General features: G+C 44.5%; 1 protein-coding gene across 1 annotated transcript in view; it reads right to left on the minus strand.

The window, feature by feature from the left end:
- Nucleotides 1-1,003: 1,003 nt before the first annotated feature.
- The window catches only part of LOC133347283 (stannin-like), a 41,742-nt gene continuing 21,006 nt past the window's right edge, over nt 1,004-21,739 (minus strand). The window contains exon 2 of the mRNA XM_061559416.1: nt 1,004-11,752. Coding sequence (XP_061415400.1) covers nt 11,096-11,425 — 330 coding nt within the window. The 5' untranslated portion in view covers nt 11,426-11,752 and the 3' untranslated portion in view covers nt 1,004-11,095. The remainder of the gene's footprint in view (nt 11,753-21,739) is intronic.

The following is a 21,739-nucleotide window of genomic DNA, read 5'->3' on the forward strand; positions in this document are numbered from 1 at the left end:
TATTGTACTGTATCTGCTCGGGCATGTCGACACCTGCCCCTGCTCCCCATCACACCATTGGCATGGTGTGCCAGTAAAGGTGGCCAAATTGATTAGCAGCAAAAAGACTGAGAAATGTGCCATTGCATTTCATTTGTAATTTCCATGCTACCAGGAATTCAATTCAATTTCCCACAGCGTAATGAATTAGGATTTCAAGTATGGCAGTCCATATTATAATATAGCTTCCAAGATTAATATCGGCATTGGCCGCTGGAATTGTAACATCCTCGTAGAATGATAGGAAATTCGTGTAAAACCAGAAAGGACATTTGAAATTTATTTCCAGCGACTGCACAAACCGTTGTACTTAACTTAACCTCACTCTATTCTACAGACTGGTCCCTACCATAATAACGAGGAATGTCCACCAGTAGCTTAGGAGCACCAATGGACACAACTATCTATAGTGACCAAGTGCAGGCCAAAAACAGTAGATCAACAACTTGATTAAATACACTGGCTTTTAAATGTTTTTGGCAGTGGATAATGGTCATTCTAGAATACGACAATGCTAAACAGTAGCTTTTAGCGCATTTTTAGCTTATACAAATTTTTTCGGTCTTTTTCGGCTGTCCATCGCATTGGCCACACTGTGGGCAATAGCAACAGTGGTAAAGTATCTACAGAATCTTGAAGCTTTCGTGACTGCAGGAATACATACTCTTTGGGTCTTTCGGTAAAGTCACGTAGGTATAATAGATCGCTGTGATCTAGATCACAGTGATCACAGTGATCTACCTACGTGACTTTACCGAAAGACCCAAAGAGTACCTGCAGAATATTGAGATGAGCAACCATCCAGCGACGTACCGTCAATGGCCTTGCCATCGTCTTCACAACCTGGATGCTGGGCCCATCTGGCCTGTGGTCGGGCCCCGGTTCATTTGCACTCCCTGCACAAACTCTAAAAGCTGTGCTACTGCAATCATCTGCCACATGTTTGATCATTACGACACAAGAGTTGTATTTGGTTGAACCTTATGATCTTTTATTTAATCCGGGCGGCAGGAAGATTCTTAACAGTGAAATGAGTTCCTTCGTGATCGTGACATTGGTTATTTGATAAAAAAAAAAACTTAATACACAATACCAAGCTGACGGAGGTAATAACGATTGGCATTTTCATTAGCCAGTGCTAATAGAGACAGTCTTGTACTTGACACGATGCTTATATGCAGGCATATATACATTACAATATTTTAGAGCAGCAATCATACATTTTGAGTGCAAGATATTAAAAAGTATGCCCAGGATATACAATAGTGCAAGCTCTGACGTTGCTGCACTCGCAACATGATTCGTGCACAAATATAAACGGGTGTATTTTGCTCACTTGGCTAGAACAGCAGAGCTCCCAATCAAGAGGTCGTAAGGTCGAGTCTCAGTCGGTGCCAAGTCGGCCCCATCATCATCATCATGCAGAGCTCATAAAATGAGCATTGCACGGTCAAGTTCCACCACTTCATGCGAAGTCGGTACTGTGGAGAAACTGTTATCTGTCATTGCAATATGGGATTTCCATTGTTGGTTCTCGAATACTATTAGAGCGGAGCACTGCACGAAATGCGTATGGGGACACTGATTTAACTTTTGATTTGGCATATATTTTGTTTGCTGGCAATAATGTGGCGCTAAAGTTAAGCGCAATGTTAGGTTTTGACGTGACAATTGTTAGTATCTTGCTCTTAAAATGCTTTAATTGCGCCACTTTTGAACTGTGCGTGAATAGGATGTGTGTAATGTGTGTGTGTACACACAGATACATGTGTGCATGTGACACTGAGTTGTACCACGAATAAATACAGATGTAATGCTCTTAAAGATCGTGGAACACCGTTATACCCCTTTTCCACTGGCACATTTGAGCCGAGCCAGCGTGGTTGCCCTCGTAGTTTAGGTTATTGCACTGTTGGAATCAAACGGTGCTGTGCTTGCATCAAAAGTCATCTGAATCTGGCTCGGGTCCAAGGAGGGCCACGGTTGGAGCTAACGAACCTTTAACGCATGTGACTTGTCAGTACAATCAAATACGGCACCATCTGTATACGTCTCGATTCTTTAATCTTGCGTGCGACGTCAGTGAGACACAGCATGGATTCTGCAATGGAAAAACAATCTGGCGCCTCCTAGCCCACGCCGGGCTTGGTTCCATGTGACCCTGGTGCGGCTCGCTTGGTACAGTGGAAGAGAGGTATTTGGGGAGAATATCTGGCGCTGATAGAAAATGTTGCCTCCGTCATCTACACCAAACAGCGGTGCCTGCTGTGGCGCTTTCAGGAGTGCAAGGGAAACGAAGTGCGTCGCTCTGCTCGGTGGCAAAATCGTGCATAACCTTTAACCTTTCCAGAAAAAGAGGCTGGGGTGGTAGGTGTTGTGAATGAGGTCTTGCTGTTTGTTTATTATAGAATAGTGCTGTACTAAAACACATGCCGTGGGATTTAACTTAACGAGCTCGTGTAGGTGATTTTTTTTTAAATAGCAGTATTGTTCAAACATGAATTAAAATAGTGTCCGAAATTTAACATGTCTTTTCTTGTTTGTTTGGAGGTTTTTTTCACGTGCATGTTTTAGAAAAACACATTGTAGGATGTCAAAAAATGTACTGTAGTATCTGATAATTCCACTGGAATTTATTAACTGATTAATATTATAAATTTGGCATGTTTTATTATGTATTTACAATATTGAATAAGGCGTTATAATGTAACAATGTTTAAGGGGAATCTATATTGTATAAATTACGATTTCATATCAATTCAGAAAATGTACAATAGCTGCAAGTAAAACATGTACAATGTCGAAATAATAGTCACATTTATTGCAATGCTTTAGCTAAAAGTAGTAAGATTGGTGCTCAAAGCAAATAAAAGGGCCATGCATTTTTGGAATTTCGCAAAAATACTGCCACTTCCTTTCACATTTTACATTTAAAAGCTCAAACGTGTGCTGCTCTCAACAACAGGCAAGCACAATTCCTATCACACCTTGTGTGCATGTCACGTGACCTGCCACATTGCATGCACAATGCTGCTCTCAGCCTTGTCCAAGCCTCGTGATGGCAGTCGAACCTTCTTCCTGCTGTTTGCGAGCAGCAACACCTTTGTGTTGATGTTCAGCCTGTTCGTTTTCCAGCCTCGCGCACAATTTATTTTTGTGCTAGCCTTTCTCACCATTTACAGAAAGTGTTGCGTTTGAATGGCTCACGTTTGCGCACGTTTAAACCAAAGATGCGAGTTTTGTTCCAAATGGTTAATTTCTGGGTTGTTGTATGTTTTGTCCTGTCATGTGCTGCATAAAGGCCCTGGCGAGCGCAGACTCTAAAGTGCCTCCTCCCCCCGCCTCATTTTCATCCCAAGAGAGCGTCTCATCCCAAAGCGTCTCATCCCAAAGCGTCTCATCCCACACGAGCGTAGCAGCGGCACTTGCCTCTTAGTCTACTCTAGACCACCAAAGGCGAACATCAAACGAAAAGTCACATTTATCATATTGTGCAAATTTTTCACAGCATAGTGTTCTGTCTCGGCGTAACTATTTTGCTAACACTACCGACGCGAAGAAATCGAAGCTACCGTGTACATTATTAGGTATTTCTAAATACATACAATAATAGTACACTTGAATATTTAAATGAACTCATATGCAGTTATACCAGCATATTGCTTCTGGATTAGTGATCTTACATTTAATATTCTAATTACAAATTGTTATTATTTTCTGCGTTTTCTAAAACGTTTTACGTTAACGTTTAAGTTGGTAAGCTCTGGTGCCATTTGTCTAAAGGAAATGACACAACGTGTTTTGCTACAAATGTACAAAGCATGTCTACAATATGCGTAGGTAGTCATAAGGTGCTTCCATCTAGCGTTGGAGAATACTGCCCAACATAAATCGACCAATGGAATGATTCAAGGAGCACGACGTGTCCTTGATGACAAGTGCACACCTCGTCACACCTCGTCACACCTCGTCACACCTCGTCACACATTCGTCGCTCGTCTCTACGTCGCCTCCATCGACCGCTATGCCGATGAGAACCAAAGCTTTGCTCGCTGCGTTAAATAAGGATCCATATACAACGCGCAATTACGCTTTTAAATCGATGCACAAATGCCTTGTCATCGTTACTTATATTCATTAGCGACAATTCGGTAGCTTCAAACTTTATGCGTCGCTATTTAAAATGTGCATTTGTAAATATTGCAGGGTTTTCACCACCGAACGCAATTCCTCTCACAATTTGATACCATTTTAGGTTAAACGCTCCTGCCGAAGGCAATTTTTTGACCCTCGCATTTGGGCAAGTAATCTTTAAATACAAAATCGGATTTCAAAACAGTTTTTTTTCAAGGCCAGCTATCTGTACAGTAATTCACTTATTTGTGTGTGTGCACATGTATACATATTCTACATGTATTTTGAGTGTGTGTACCCACATTACTAAGTACCCTGCACACAATCCGTATTGAGCCGCGTCAAAACAATGCACAGCACCAATGCACGATTAAGAATAGCCCACAGTGCGGTCGCCAATCTCACACCGTGGACCACACAGAAGCGTCACTGGCGGCGGCGTTCCAGGTCTCCGCCGCGAGGCGACTTCACTCGCTCGCCAACCTCGACGTGAGCGCAGCATCAACGCCGCAGATCAACTCCTCGCCTTTCGCAAAAAAAATTCTCCATGACAACGTGCTAATATCACATCAGTCCTGTGCTGTGAACGGAGTTAAAAGATACATCATCTGAGCCATCCGCCATCCGCCTGCTGCGTGTTGACATTTCTTTAAAAGCACCATTGCTGCTGTCACCTGAACGGCCGCTAAACGAACGTTCGTGGTGCAGCGCACCGACCTTCGCATTCATAACGCTCACAGCAAATCCAATCGCGTTCACGGCGCTCTATTGAAGCCATTTCTAATGCATACTGTTGTATTTATTCCATCGCATTGTTTTATAAAACATGCCGTTCGTATTTTCACGGCACCAATGTAAGCATTGGTGTATTATAAACACTGGGAAACAATGCTATGAACGTGGCTTGAATAGATGCGGAGTGAAGCGACTGGCGGTTGCAACGTTTGAGTTTTGTAAATTATCAATTGAAAACTTGAAATGCGTGAATTGTATCACTTTGGTAGATTTTTAGCTGTGAGATGACTTGCCCAATCATATGGAAAGAGGTAGCACGGCTTGGGAAATAGCAATGTACTTGTAAAATGGATGGACCCAACCCCACCATGGGAATGAGAAATGCCTGGTGCCGTAATGCAGTTGAGCTCTGCCCAACGTTCAATTGAGAATGGAGCATTGTGGGAAGGGCTACCCCCAACCTATGTTTAAATCATCCAAGTGCAAGGTCCATCCAATGGATTATATCCATGAAGAATACGCAGTTAAAGCTTGAATATCTGTTATCTGATTGATGGATTTGCTTCAAAGTGACCTTATTGAGTCCAACGGACTTGACTCAACAGTATTGGAATTGATAAGTTCAATTCGTATTCTTGATCAAGCAGGACTCAGAATGGGGGCAAACATGCAATGCCAATGTTTGCGTTGTGAGTCATCGCAGAAACGTCTGCAGTATCTGTAGTGTTCTGGTCCCGCAGAAGTGCAATATAATCATCTCTTAAGCTTCAAATTAAAATGCTTTTATGCTTGATTGTAAAATAACGCATTTTTAACGTCTTTGACTGCAGAGAGAAACCTGAACTCTTTGTTTCTACTTACAATGTTGCCATATCTGCAAAAAGGGCCTCAACTTTTAATGAGCCGATTTGTTAGAATTTCTGGACGTAGTTTTTATGTTATAACTCGCATGTGGCAATGCACAAAATGTGCACACTGCCATGTCTCATGCGAGGCACTGCTTAATTTGAAGACTGACTTTTAACTACCTTTTTAGTGTTTGTAACAAGTCGAACACGTGCCATGTGAAGACGTTTGTGGTCATGATGGCGAGTGTGGAATGCATTCCTTTTGTCCTTGTTAATATATATCGGTGGTGTTTGTTGCTGTAGACTCTGGTTCAGAACAAAACTTGAATAACTCGCGAGATCTGACATTTCCAATTGCGTTTGGAAAAGTTATTGAGCAATTGCCCTGCCAGGCTGAAGACCCTTGGGATGCGATTTTCATTTCTGATAATTCAGTCGTTAGCAAATTAATATTTGAATTCAACAACATAAATAAGCAGACAATATTCCTCCACAAATCTTGATTTAAAGCTTTCGTGGCTGCAGGAATTTATATTCTTGGGTATTTCGGTAAAGCCACGTGGCTTTAACGAAAATACCCAAGAATATAAATATTCCTCCTTGCCGTATTTGTCTCCACATAGAAAAACCAGGTCGGGTAAGCGAGCTTTCAATGAGTTCTGGTGATAATATCTAACCTCTCACAACAGTATTTAGTCACTTGAAGTTGCCGATTCATTGTCAACTCAGAGCAAAAACACTGTTGGCTTCATAAACAATTATAGTTTTACTAAATATATTGTGCTGATGAAGACTTAATATTTCTAATAAAATATCTTTAGTTATTCCCCCCCCACCTCCCCGACATATTGGTTTAAATGCCCTACTCAAGGTGTGTTCTACAATTGGCAGCTGTAGCCCGCTAACTTAGAGGCAGGGTTGGTGGGCCACTCGAGACGGGAGCAGCAATGTGTGTTGCAGCGTCTACCTCGCGGGTGGTTGGCTACATACGATGCGGAAGAAGTTCAACATGCATACGTGAATTTCTGATTTATCTGTGCATAATTTCAGCATCATATATTGGTGTAATTTTCTAACAAACGATCTTAGAGCTAGGCCATTAAGGTATCTTGTTGTTTTCCTGGGTGTTTTATTACTACGACAGTGGATTGTTTCAACATACTATAAATGGCAATAGTGTGGAACAGGGACCCAATATAATACGTTACTGCTGTATTTTCAAGAACATATACAATTAATGTCAATATCATGGACTTTAAATGGATCTCTGACCTGTTGTAAGACTTGTTCTTGTATTGTGCTTCTGTCTTGGTGACAGATTTCTTGACCTGAGGTTATACTGGAAATAATTTGAAATGCCCTCTTGCACTTAGCTGAGAACTAGATTATTGCAGATAAACTGGCCTTCCCCACCCTTGTTGTGCATCACATTATAAAAATAAAGGATCGTAAATGAGAATGTTGTAATAAGAAAACTAAATATTTACCAATGACGGCCTCAGCAAGTCTCAGTACTTTTCCAGCAGAGTCCTGAAAATTGGGATGTTTGACCATGTGAGGAGAAACTGGAGTGCCCCAGAGACACGCACCACAACGCAAACGAGGGGGTGACACTCAGCACTGCCATCTCCTGGCCACCTTGCCGCCTCTAAACAACAAACACCTGGCAAGCCCTAGGATCACCAAAGGGTCGGTGACCTAGCTAAATGTGCCTTACAATATTAGACATATTCTCGGTGATTTGGTCATAGATATTTCCAGGACTCATGGAAAGTAACTAACAATGTGCAAATAGCATAATTTTAAGCTTGGTTACCCGAACAAAACTACACGATCACTGTGGATACTATCCTTTATTACGATCCTACTCCATTTAAGTTCCATGTAGGTATTTCAGAATCCTAAAACGATTTGTGGTATTAATTTCGTACTTATTCAGACCCACGTTTGCAGCTGCAGGTGAAGTCTGTTGGCCCGGTCCTTTTCTCACATAACGGCAGCCATTGTTGTTTGTTTTCCTGAATCCCATAATTTGTGGCAGATGGCGTGCGCCGAGCAATTATGCATCAAATATGAATTCTCCCATCGCATGGACGAATCGACAAGAGGGGAGACCTGAAGCGCGGCAGAACGATGATAGGACACCAACACGCTTTTGTGCGGCATGGCAGTCAAACTCGCAGCAGAAAACATCCCCTTCCTCTCTCCACCCACATATACTCCTTCCCTCGGCCTTCACACCACACGTGTGCATTCACGTCGATCTTTGTCTTTGTGGTATGGAGTGGGCACGTAGTATTGCACACACTGTGCTGCATTGCAATACCAGAGGTCCGGATTCAATTCCAACCTATTCAAGGCCTTGAAAGGGTCAATTTGGGTTTAAATGAGTGCCTAGTGCAGTGTGTAAACAACACCTGGGAGACGACAGAGTAAATATGCACACAATATAGTGCATCTCCTTCATATATAGCTGTCCTTCCACGTACAAAATGAAATCTTTTTTTTTACACTTGCCATCAACCACAACGACCTGTGGGAGTGCATAATTTCAGCAGCATTGATTCAATACAAGCAAAACTCTGGACCGGTTTTGCTTGAAACGCTGCTGGTGAACTGTCAGATTATAACATATGGGTCCTTGTTCGACACAATTATATAATACTGTACATGCCACACTACTAATAGGCGTTGTTGTGGAGAATATACGTAACTAAATAAATAAGCAAACAATATGCCGCATGTCACTGCACTTTAAACAAATGTATTTTTTACACTTATGCACTCCCATAATGGCCCATTCTGGCCTTGCTAATTACAAACCAAAAGCACTTAACTTATATCCGACATACAACTTAGCAATGTAAATGTTTGAATGTGTGTGTGTCTGTTTGCCTTCATAGTTGCTCGTGAACAGCACTAGTCACAACAGCCTGAAAAGGCGGACGGGGGAAGATCTTTGTCCTATGTTTTGTTGTCTATTTGTGAAATTTTTTGGGTCTGTAGACTAAGAACAGTTTCACTATTGGTCAATATCCAGTCAACCACCTGGTTTCATTTTTCAGTTGGCTCCTTACCCAGGCCTCTCACAAGGGACGCTGTGTCTAAGTGCTATAATTATTAACGCAGGCATTTAAGAATTCTAATTAAAACTTTCTCATTGCTTAAACGTATCTCCCCCACTATATATATTTTAAATAACTGCCAAATAAACTTGTAACAGACAGAAGACATTGTTACATTGCAATACCGCACTCGATTCCAATTATCAAATGAATCCACTCTTTTTTATATATCCTACAATCCAAGTTCTCCTCACGAGAGATGAAAATAGATTTCTTCATACTTTTTGAGGAAGGCAATTACTTGCAATTATCAATTACCAATCATGGCTCTGGCAGCCCGTGTGCAGTAGATAGATTCCATTTTTAAATGCATTACTTGTGTTGCCATAAAACTCCATACCAGAGCTGGGTGATAAATATTGAAAACTTGGGCCTTGTCTCGGCGCTGTGACATCCCCCTTGGTCATCAGCTATAGATCATACGTCTGTCTCCACAGTGGAGTCAACAAGCAATCATCGCTGGCCTCAGTCGGAACACAATTCGGCCATAACTGGAGCCGTCTCAATAATGTATTCGAGTACAAGGACACGCATTGAAAAAATACTCTTTCCACCTCCGTCAATGCTGCATTATACAGAAACACACAGAGGGTAACGTCTTGGACACTGGGACACTGGGCCCCTGCCCAGACCAAAACAAATTTTCTCTCTTTATTTTACCAGGGAAGACCTACCGAGCTAAATAGCTCTTTTTCAGACCTGGTCACAAATGATAGCTCAAGAGAGTGGCTTATCACATGGGAATATATAGCAGCCAAATACCCCAAATGCATGTTTCTAAATGTGGAGGGAAAAACCGGAGGACCCAGAGAAAATTCTATGCAACCACGGGGAGAACACGCAAACTCCAAATATACAGGCGACGGGGTGGGGATCGAACCCACAATCCCCTGCATACCAGCGAGGGAGTTAACATCTCACCACCGCGAAGAAATGTTCCAGCACAGTCATTGCCCACTTGTGAATTTTCCTGGTATGAGGCGGTTTCACTGAACAAGTTGTGAGTTTCAATCTGATCTGCTCTTGTAGACCACTGCCAAATTGGTCCCTTGAATGTTGCGTTTCACTTCTAGTAGAAGTTACGTGCAACAGCATGTACCACAGTAAACCTTCCAATGGCGGGTTCCAGTCTTCCATCCAGCAGGTGCAGGTGTTATTTTCTTTTAATTGCCCTGGAAAGTGTGCTACTTGAACGGTGAACAGTCTTCGAATATTGATCCACGTTACTTTTTTTTATAATCAAGGATCCAGTTAATTTTGTAGTCTTGCATCGTCATGAAATTTGGGAAGCTGGAGAGTAATAAATATACCACGTCAAGTGTTGATCTCAGAAAGGTGACATCTCGAGCCACGGTTTTCTAATCAGCCTTACCGCGCCACAAAGTGAGCCATTTATTTTTAAGGAGCAGTCCCTTGGGCTTGAGGGAGGCAATGAATGTAGAGCGAGACAGCAGGGCTCATCTCATCCTCGCAAGCTAAGTAATACAATAAAAGTGAAGCGGCTTTCTTCGAGCGCCAGCGATCCACGGTGTTGCATTCCACGGTGTGATGTGGAGACAACCCCCATTGTTGTTTTCGACAAGAGTCATTTCGGAGCGTTTGCCGAAGCGAACCTCAATACTGAAGCAGCAAATACACTGCGCAATCATAATGTTTTCACACGTGATAGGCCCCCCCCACCCCACCTGTGTGGGCATGAGAGAAACCAACAACGTTGAGCCACCCAAAATATGATTCCAGCAGCAGCTCCTCACCACCGCACGGAAGTGGCAATATCGTACAGTCAAATGCATTTTCAATTGTTCACTACTTGTTGACGGCAATCGGAGAAATGTTACAATTTTACAATTTAAATTTCGTAAATTGGGTAGGAATAACATGAGGTCCAGTTGAATTCTGTTCATGAATTTATCTTGGTCATTCTGATCATTATTGTCTATTGAGCTCTGATCAGTAAGATGTCTTGTAGATTCCGATTTAAATATAGATGCACTTCAAGTTTCCTCTCCTGTCATTTGAATGTGGTTGTTGAAGCATTACGGGTTTTTTAATTCTGCAAAGAGATTCTACAGTGTGTACGATAGCACGGTGGGGACTGGATATGCTACTTTATAATAAGCGGTTGGTTTGGTGGTTTTTTACTTTAGGCGTCCCACGTTTCCAAAGCGGTAGTTGTAATGGTTGTTTTGGGCCACCGTCGTAAAACGATGTTGTCTAGCCGCCACCACCTGTCTGGTCGGAGATGAGGATGGCCTGGCGCTCCGGACACGGCCCCTTGGCCGGCATTTGCACCATGAGGAAAGGCTCACGGCTGCTGCCTTTGCCCAGTCCTCCCCCAACACCACCACCGCCGGCGTTGAGGCCTCCCTCGTACCGGCCCGGCTCCACCACCATGCTCTCCTGGTCCTCGGAGGGACACGATGCTCGCTGCAGGCGCAGGTAGCACCAGCAGCCGCAGATGAGCGCGCCGAGAGCCGCGATGGCTATCAAGATGACAATGACCGTCACCACGCCAGTCGTGGGGCTGTGGTCCATGGGCAGCATCGCGTCAGCAGGCAGGTGGCGTGGGCTAGTGAGGAGAGTGAGTGAGGCCGAGGCTGTATTGCGAAAGACGCTGTCCCCCCTCCGTTTGTTTTCAGGAGAACTACCGACCGATTCCTTGGTAGTTGTCTGCTGTATTTCTCCACGTCTTTTATTTACGCATGGCAGTCTTCGCCAAGTTCATTATCAGCATCGTTTGTTTTTTGTTTGCTGATGTTTTGCGCGATGAAGTCTAAAATTTAAATATGTGTTTACTGTGATGTAGTCGAGGAATAGAGGAATGGCATAAGGTCATTGTTTTTGGATGATTACTTCTGGCTTCTCCTCCTCCTGAAAGACATAAAAAAATGTCACTGTTAGTCATGTTGTGCAAATAGCTGCTTGGCATACAGCGGTTTTTCTTGTGCAGTCAGATACAAGAAAACAATACCTTCTTGAATCATTTACTCTATGAGTTTCGCAGTCCCTTGACCCATCAGCCATCTGTGCGTTTAACTCGTCACCCCTGTTCAATTTCGAGTCGAGACCTTCATCTCTTCCTAGGACTTGACTGTGTTTTTATGTTTATAAATACATTAGTGAATTTGCTTCCTTTCCGCAGAAGGCTCATGTCCCCACTGCTCTGCACAGCTTTTTGAGATGCGGTTGCATTTGGACGTGACATGAATCTAAATCGTTTTGCATTGTATTTGTTGTGCCTCCTATCCAAATATATTCCATTTGCTGGGCTCAAATAATGCTCTCTGCCTAAATGCAGCCAACTGAAAAGCTTTCGCCCAAATCGTGTTCATTAAAGTCAAGAGGAATGCTGTGCGTGCCCTCTCTGAACCCGTTCCCAAAATTCAGTGAAATGCAAAATCCTTTGCGCTTATGCTAATATATATTTTTACATTGGCAGAAGTGCAGAGTAATTTAGAAGGCATGCCGAACAAATACATAAGTATTCTTCATTGCAAAGCCCGCAGGCCACTGGTGGCCTTTAGTGTGATACCGGACGTGCGGCCCCGACAATACACAAATGTCAAAACACCTCATCGCCGTGCTGTCAAACCCAATGGTTTCAAATGTGTGGCGGCCTCCCTCTGAAAATTAGTGAAAAACACCGCATTATAAAGTCGCACTCATTAAACACAAAGTGTTTGGCACAAATTAACCACGATACAGTAATAGGTTTTTACCCTTTCAACTGGTACAAAAACTGATACCTTTATACAAGGGATCATGTTTGCAATAACCACAACACAAGCAGTCAAAATGCAAACAAAAAGAAACAACTCATTATCAGTTGTTTCATTTTGTTTGCAAAAGAAACAACTCATTATCAGAGTTGTTTCTTTTTGTTTGCATTTTGACTGCTTGTGTTGTGGTTATTGCAAACATGATCCCTTGTATAAAGGTATCAGTTTTTGTACCAGGTTGAAAGGGTAAAAACCTATTACTATATTTTGCCACTGGTAAAGGAGATGTCTCATAGTAGTAACCACAATACCTTGCAGATCTCGTTAACGAGCATAACAAATTCCGCGACCTCCAGTCATCCTCGCAGCAGCAGCATTTGGCTAGCCAACTTACAAAGACGGTGGTGATTGCATCGCGCGCTTTCAGATGCGTTTCTGCGGCCATCTTAGAACGCTCTTCCAATATTAGGAAGCCACTGGAGCTATCTGCTTTAATCTAGCTTGAAAAGTAATGTCTTTGGAACCCATTTCTCTTTTAGTTTCTCCTTCCCGCGCATCTCCGATTAGCATGATTGGCTACATACGGTGTGAAAGAAGTTCAGCATTAATACTGCTGCGGTGTAGATTTTCATGATTATGCTGCCCAGTTCCTGAAGCTACTAGCACGTGCAGCGAGAGGCGTGGCATTGTACCTGACACCACGAGGTACAACCGAAAGACCCATCAGGAGAGTTAATGTATATTTTTTGTGTGGCTATATAACACATTTCTACAAATTCGCAAACGGTAATGTTTGTTGGCTCAAAGTTAAGTGATACAGTGTGGAAAAACAAAAATAGACCGGGAACATATACACCTACAAAAAGACTCGTACTTATTGAATAATATTCTATGATTTTTAAGCACGCATCATAACTATGGCTGATGCTATGATTTTTTTGTGTATACAAATTTACATTCGCTTTGCAGAACTATTTCCTATAAGGATGAGAGATCCAAATGTCTTAATTTTGTGTGACCTTAAAACACTTCTACTGTGACGGTTTTTCACACTCTCCTTAACTCCAATTGGTGGCGCGAAGTATGTATTTTGATGTCGTGCCCATGTATTTTTAAGTTCAGTAGCTTAATGTCTGCGCTTGACTCTGCCTTTTAGTGCAGCTGTGGGTCAACTTGAAACCATCTGAAAATAACATCAACGGGCAAAGTGCATTTCCCAGCAGCCCGTGGGGCTATTTACCAAAGGAAGCAAGCCACCCGCAAAAAATGCAACATTTATATGGGACGGAATTCAAAAGATTCAACGAATATTTTAACATTGCTCCCAGGAGCTTTCGAAATGTGAGTTTATTGAAAATGTTGAATACTTTTTTTCAATTAATCTGTATCAGCATTGATAAGACCAGCACATAGATGTGCAATACTTCTGAAGTGTCCATGCACAGGTGGTTTTATTGGCAACAATTATATTTTTTCACAATTACTTGTTTTGCCATTGGCTGGCTATTATGGTGGTAATCTTGTATGCCTGAACTATAATATAATCTTCGCCATCGCGAAGAGATGTGTTTATAGTAATTTAGCAGACATGACTTGTGACTGCTGTAGGCAAGACATATCTTCCAAATATTCTGAAAAGGGAAGACATTGTTTTTAAGATTATCAACGTGGATTTATCATTATTATCATCAGCTTTTCCCTCTCCACCACTTGATGAAGGTAGCCTCATGCCATCACCATCTTTCAGTCCTACGATGCCACAATCAATCTCACTTCCGCAACTATACTCATCTCACTGCTCCACCTTCTCCAGCTGTCATTCCATCACCACTCTTATCCATCCGCTTTCATCCCTTGAGTGATGTGTCCTGCCCAAGCACACTTTCCTGTCCCACAATCGCTCAAACGCGTTCGTCTCGGATGGGTTCTCGGCCTGGAATAAGATGGGCGGCCGCAATTGCTGCCTTCTCCAACATAAAGGCGGCGTGTAGTCGCTCCACAACCAGGCGGTACAGAAGGCCAGAGACATGATGAACACGGAGATGCACATCATCACGGGCAAGCACGGCCTGGAGAAGCAGATGGCCCAGGTGATCGCCGACAATCGACTCGGTTGGAGGGGTCAGTCGATGCGATTCGATTCCTGATGAATAAGGTGCTGACCTGCCGGGGCCACAATGAGTCGGACGAGTCGCTCAACCACGGCAACTTCCTCGAGCTGCTTCAGTTCCTGTGCAAACGCGACGTCGAGCTGGCCCACGTCGTGCTCGAAAACGCCCCGCAGAACGCCATCATGACTAGTCCCGACATCCAGAAGGACATCATCCACGCCTACGCCCAGATGGTCCGAAAACTCCTCGATGATGAACAAGCTGACGCCTTCTACTGCATAATGGCGGACGAGACGCGCGATGCGAGCCAGAAGGAGCAACTGGCCGTCGTTAACCGCTTCGTTGAGATCAAGACTGGCATGCTGCGCGAGCGTCTCGTCGACCTGAAGCACGTCACCGACACGTGCGTCCCCACACTCCGCGATTCCATTGTCGACATGCAGACCAATCGCGGTCGCCCGATCGCCAACTGCCGCGGGCAGGCCTACGATGGCACGTGAGATCAACGGCCTGCAAGCCCTGATCAAGCAGCTGAACGATTTGGCCTATTACGGGCACTGCTGGGCGCACAAGCTCCCACTCGTGCTGCTTGCTGCTTGCAAGGATGGCGTCCCCGACATCGGCCTGTTCTTCGCATTGGTCAATGACATCAATGTGGTGACGAGCTCCTGCAAGCGCAACGACAATCTCATCAACACGCAGAAGAAGATCGTGCTGGAGATGATCAACGAGCTGCTGGTCGAGACAAGCCGTGGTCTGAACCAGGAGATGGCGTTGGTGCGCCCAGGCGAGACCCGCTGGTCGTCGTTCTGGCGCGCGCTGCGTCGCTTGATCGACATGTTCGGCGCGACAATGCAAGTCATCCAGCATGTGGAGACGGACGGCAGCAAGTCGGAGCAGCGGGTAGAGGTGACGCACCTGCTCGACGGCATGTGCACGTTAAAGTTTGCTTTCATCTTCCACCTAATGGAGAAGATGCTGCTTATCACGCATGACTTGTCGCAGGCGCTGCAAACGAAGGACCAGGACATTGTCAATGCACTGCGGTCGGTCGATGGCGTCGTCAAAGCGCTGACGGAGATGCGCGTTATCGGCTACGATGACCTGCTCTACAAGGTGCAGCAGTTCTGAGACCCACAAGATCGAGGTGCTCGATATGACCGCCAACTTCGACCTGGCCGGCCTCGTCGCGATGGGCATATAAACACTAATGATCATGTTTTCTGTGTCGACCTGTTGTACGTAGCGATCGACAAGATGCTGGCCGAGTTCGCCAACAGATTCAGCGCCGAGTCGATGGAGATGCTCCGCCTAGCAGCATGTATCTTTCCACGCAAGCAGTTTGCCTCGTTAAATGTCGACAAGCTCGTGGAGCTGGCCCGCAAGTTCTACATGATCGACTTTCCAGACGTCGACCTAATGCTTCTCGATCAGCAGCTGGTCCACTTCGGCAGAGAGATAGAGAAGGACGAGCTATTGAAGAATGTGGGCATGCTCCCCGAACTTTCGGTCATGCTGGTGCAGACCGGCTGGGCCATGGCCGGCTACCACCTTGTATACCGATTGCTGCGGCTGATACTGACGTTGTCGGTGGCGATGGCCATGGTCGAGCGCGTCTTCAGCGTCCTGAAAATCATCAAGACGCGTTTGCGCACCGCAGTGGGCTCCGACTACCTCAATGACGCCATGTCGAGAAAGAGAGACTGCTGCGACGGTGACGAACTATCAAATCATGTCATATTTCCAGGCCATGCGCTATCGCCGCACACGCGTCAAATAAAGAGCAAGGGACAAGTCCTTACTTACTCATTTTTTATTTTTGGAGGGGTTGCCCCCCCCAACCTGAAAATCCTGGCTCCGCCTCTGGGTAAAGTTTGTGTTCATTTGACAGTTGGACTTGAAAAAGAAAATGGCTTCTGGCCTTTGAATATCGGTGTATCCGCATAATATTGAGAATGTCATAGCAGGATAGGGTAAGCAACTTGGAGGTCTGGAATAATGTGGCAAAAAAAATCCATGGTAGATGTACTCTCCAAGCTGACGCTGTGATGAGAGGGGGATGTGTGCTGGAGGAAGCAGGGGCACGCCATGTAGCAACATTCAGATGCCGCTGAATGAATGGCAGGTGATAGGACCTTTGCAGGTGCAGGGACCTTGTAGGTGTGGGCCTTGAGGTTGGGTGAACACCGCGCCACGGCTGTGGGACCTCGCACACAGTAAGAAGCGACGGCAAGGTGCAGCAGCACCAGCGGCATCAGCCGAGATTCCCGCTTTCTTTTCCTTATTTCACGGACATTTGCAGCAGCTGCAAACACGGGCAGCTTGTCATATTGCTCTTTCACGCGAATTTAAGTCCTGCTCTGCCACTGTCTGTGCCACCAAGGCTGAAAATAAATTAGGCTCGGTCACCCTGCCAAAGTCATTCCGTGGAGGACAGAACCGTGAAATCTGTGGGACAGGCACACCCGCAACCAAGATGACGAAGCACGTGTAAATACGCCGGAAAAATAGTGCTGCGAGAAAAGGTGGAGGAGGGGGGTAAAAGGCTAAAGTGAATGACATCGTCATTTGTTGGTAGTGAAAAGGCCATCAATTACACATGTGGCATCAGTCATTGTAACCAGACTAGACTGCAGGACATGGACAAAAGGTAACGGCAAATTAGAATTGTATTAGAGGATCCATTCATCACCTGTGACGCCGGTGGAGCCCTGGAGCAGTACAACAACAGGGCTCATTTCTCTTTGGCTCAGCTCACAGTTTTACAGGGGAACTGCCAATATGTACCGGAGCCTCACATGAATAAAGTTCATCTTCTTGGTTCTTTCGGTAAAGTCACGTAGAAGGGAAGTAATAAAATAATAAAAATAAAACATAATAAAATAAAATAATTCTCACGACGTTTCGGCTACAACGCAAGCAGCCGTCTTCAGGTGAAGAATGAGACACTACCAAACTAGGAGCTTATATATAAGCTGCGTTGGGGGTGGAAGAGTGCCTTAACAAAAATAATGTGCATATGAAGAGGAATTTAGCATATTCATGGAAAATGCGTAGGCGTTGGGCGGGGGGGTTTCAAAGTCATATTATGCCCATGCATTATGCAAGATCAGCAGCACCAAGGGGGGGTGCAGGGATTAGCAGTAACAAAGGAAAGGAATGTTAATGATATGTAGCTGCAGTTACTCAACAACCACGTAGAAAACTAAAGTATAAACTACATAAAAAACTAAAGTATAAACTGCATAGCACCATCAGTATACTTACTATACTCTACAATAAGCTGAGTTACTAACAGCAAGTAATACATTACAATTCTACGTCGTAAAAATTCTATAATATGCTTCCATCTAAACTTTATTCTCTTACATCACACGAGCATATACCGTACTATATACTGCCATAGATAAACCCAACATTAAATTATATACTGTATTGCTGTAAACCAACCTATACCTTATACATTTTAATATAATACTATGTATTATTCTACACACCCTAATGTGTATCGAAATGGTTTATTACGTCCTTCCAATGATTGCTAAGCCAGAATCCATCTTCTCGGTTAAAATTGTCTCTGTGTTTGTATATGTGGATCGCCTCATGAACGAATCTCTCATGATAGCCAGATGGCTTGCAGAGAACCTCTGTCTTGGAGAAGTCAATATCATGTGAGCCCACTGAGTTGTAACAGTGATCTGCCACGGCTGAGGTGTTTGTCCTACCGTATTTCAGGTCAGCTTTATGTTCGCGGATGCGGTCCGAGACATGTCGTTTGGTTTCCCCAATGTAACTGCTACCACAGAGGCAACTTAGTTTGTAGACGCCAGGGTACTGTATGTCTGGAACCACATCTTTTACAGACGGTACCAGATCACGGATTTTATGTACTGTGTTGAATCGGACCTGGATCTTGTGTTTAATCAGGATTTTGGAGATCTTTTTTGTGACCCCAGCAATGTAGGGTAAGGTGATGGTCTTGAAAGGCTCCTCAACAGAATAAAGTTGATGGCAAATGAATTAATAAAATGACTGAGGGCAGTGCATGCACAACGGGTCTCCAAAGCACCTATACAGCAGTCATTTGTTGGGGTGTCCAGTGAAGTTGTATAGACCGTAAGTACACTACTGCCTTGACTTTCTCCATGGCCAGTCTGCTGAAAAATATCTGAAGAAAATGTAAAAATATAAATGCTGTCTGAAAAATATAGCAGTTTTCATCGTTCCATTCATTGGCTACCACATTCTGATGAGCTCCCCCCCCCTCTCCTCCCCCTCAACTTGCTTTTAAGGGCTTACATCTTGAATCCTTGCCTCACTTGATGCAGCAAATCTGGCTGTGACGGTGCCACCTGATGACGGAGACTTGTGTTGACTCCGAAACGTCGTGATTTTAATTGTTTTATTTTTATTAATTTCATTTTTTACCTACGTGACTTTACCGAAAGAACTAAGAGTATATAGTCTTCATCGGCTTTAAGTCTGTGGGAAAATCACCTGAAATGTGCCCAATCTCACTATCTCAGAAGCTAAGCACGTTTGAGCTTGGATAGGACCTGAACAGGTGACCACCATGCATAATAGTAGCAGCTACATTATGGGAAGCGAAATAAAATGTAGTGAAATGCATTGTACTGTACATCTGTGCCCCTGAAGTATGGTCAAATAAAACCCACGTCTCACAGCGTGTGTGTGGGGAGGACATCGACCAGCAGTGGATTGACAAAGGGCTACACATCTGGGGTTGATAAATTGAGTTTTACCAGTGCTTGTTTTTTTAGAGTGAACAGCATTTGTCACAGGAATGTACAACAACATCCACCACTGGTCCCACACTAACTGGGTTACCTTTTAATAAGCAGGATAAATATTGCATCTTGTTTGAATCACACTTACCCATTTTTTTTTATTCGAAATAAGTTGAGTAATTGTTTTCCAAAATGTAACTTTCTCTTTGATAACCGCCACTACTAGTGTAGTGGGTTGTATGGAGACGGAGTCTTCTTAGGAGGCAACACGTATTTATTTAACAATAACACACGGGGTCCCTAACACGAAGGGGTAATGGCCCCTTCTACCCAACGACCTGAGGAGGTATAGCCTCCGGGTTAACGTGCCCGAGCCACTGAGACCACCGACTCTTAGCCCTCCGGCTAACGGGACCTAGGGGAGGCTGACCCGACCCAGCTAAGGTCCTCGGATCTCGATCACTGGCCCACTCAGACCCGGCCCTGAGAAGGACGTCGTGTCTGGGGATCCTCAGGGTCCTAACCCTCTGACCACTGGCCCACTGAGCTCCGGCCCTTAGAAGGACGTCGTGTCTGGGGATCCTCAGGGTCCTAACCCTCTGACCACTGGCCCACTGAGCTCCGGCCCTTAGAAGGACGGCGGAGCTTGGAGTCCAGGGTCCTATCTTCAGGCGACCTCTTGGGTCTTCGGCTTGACGCTGACTGCTGGAGCCGCTCTGGGGGGTCCGGCTTTCACGGGGCTCCCAGGGTCACTCCGCCCTGGCCACGCCCACTCTCTGGAACCTTCTGGAGGGACCTAGATTGTTGCGCAATCCTCCAGCCGCCACTGGGGGGCTGGGGTGTCCCCCTCCGGTTCCTAACCGCCACCCAGATTGCCTGACCCACGAGTCCTACTTAGTACAGACCGGACCCGCTATTGCCCCCTGTTGGGCCCTGACTGGAGGTACACATTTTCCCGTAGTGGTGGCGGCGTATTACGCCTGACAATTCCCCACCACACTAACATTGTGTGATGTGATGTATGCACTGTTGTCACAGTGACATCCTAATTTATAATGCTCTAATTGCATGGCATCTGACACGTGTAGCTTATTAATATCTTGTATGCATGTTGAACTTATTTTTCACCATACGTAGCCAACCACACTAATCGGAGGTGTGGGGGGAAGACAACAAACACCTTAACTCGACAAATCCTATAAATGCATTTATTCAGCAAAAAAAATTAAGACTCGTGAATTTTTATCCTATTTGCGAATGCGAAGAGTTGTATTCATATTCTTTGGATCTTTCGATTAAAGCCACGTAGATAGAAAAATAATAGTAAAAAATAATAAAATATCACGACGTTTCGATCGCAACACAAGTAATCGTCATCAGGTGAAAAAATATAGCGGGAGAGCTACTGAGGCAGGAAAAATATATACTTGGAGCGTTGCTGAGGCAGGGTGTTATAAAGGTTGGAGATGGGTGTAGCCCAAGGGTCATAAGCGAAGTGGGCGGGGCTCGAGATGAAATTTGCATGTCAATGTAAGATCGGAGAGCTGAGCTCCTCCATGGGGAAGCTGTGGAGGTGGCCATTGTATTGTGAAAGATGAGCATGTCATTGAATGGTATTTATCCAAATATATACAAAGTGAATTATAAACCCGAGCAACTGACTTGAGAAACTTTACCATGTTCTATATTTGACCGAATCGCTTTGTTTTATAAACCTCACGGAGGAACGAAAACCCTATTAATGACCATTGTCGCGTTCAGAAACCTACAATAGTTGTCGTGCACTCCCTCAGCCATATAACATTTTGGAATCTACTGCTTTTGGCAGTCTGCTCTTTGCTAGGCACGGCTGGTTGGCTAATGAAGCAAAGTGTTCCTGTATCTCAAATGGTGCTGATTGAAAGCATCTCTATTGAAAGGTCGAAGAGGTTTTTTCGGCGAGTGAAACACGGCGTTTCAATTGTACTATTTCCGTCGATGTGTGCAATACATCTTGCTAAAAGAACACTATTTCCAGATTGCACCCACCACCTTCAAGATTCCCACACGTCTCCTTGTCTAATTTTGCTCTACTCCTCTCCGTACACTCTCCTACCTCTCGCCTCTCATCTCCCTCTTCCCCCTTCCCCCGTCGACACACGCTCAGCTCCAGCAGCTAAGCTGGGAGGGTTCCTCTTGAAGTCCGTTTTCAACTTGCAATAACAGAGAGGTTGCTTATTCTCCTCCGCACCCCCAGTCTGGAACTCCCTTCTCCCAGCCATCCGTGATGTTGATTCCCTG

The sequence above is a fragment of the Lethenteron reissneri genome, chromosome 3, assembly GCF_015708825.2.
Source record: "Lethenteron reissneri isolate LAM-NWPU_2019-01 chromosome 3, ASM1570882v1, whole genome shotgun sequence".
In the NCBI taxonomy this organism is placed as follows: Eukaryota; Metazoa; Chordata; class Hyperoartia; order Petromyzontiformes; family Petromyzontidae; genus Lethenteron; species Lethenteron reissneri.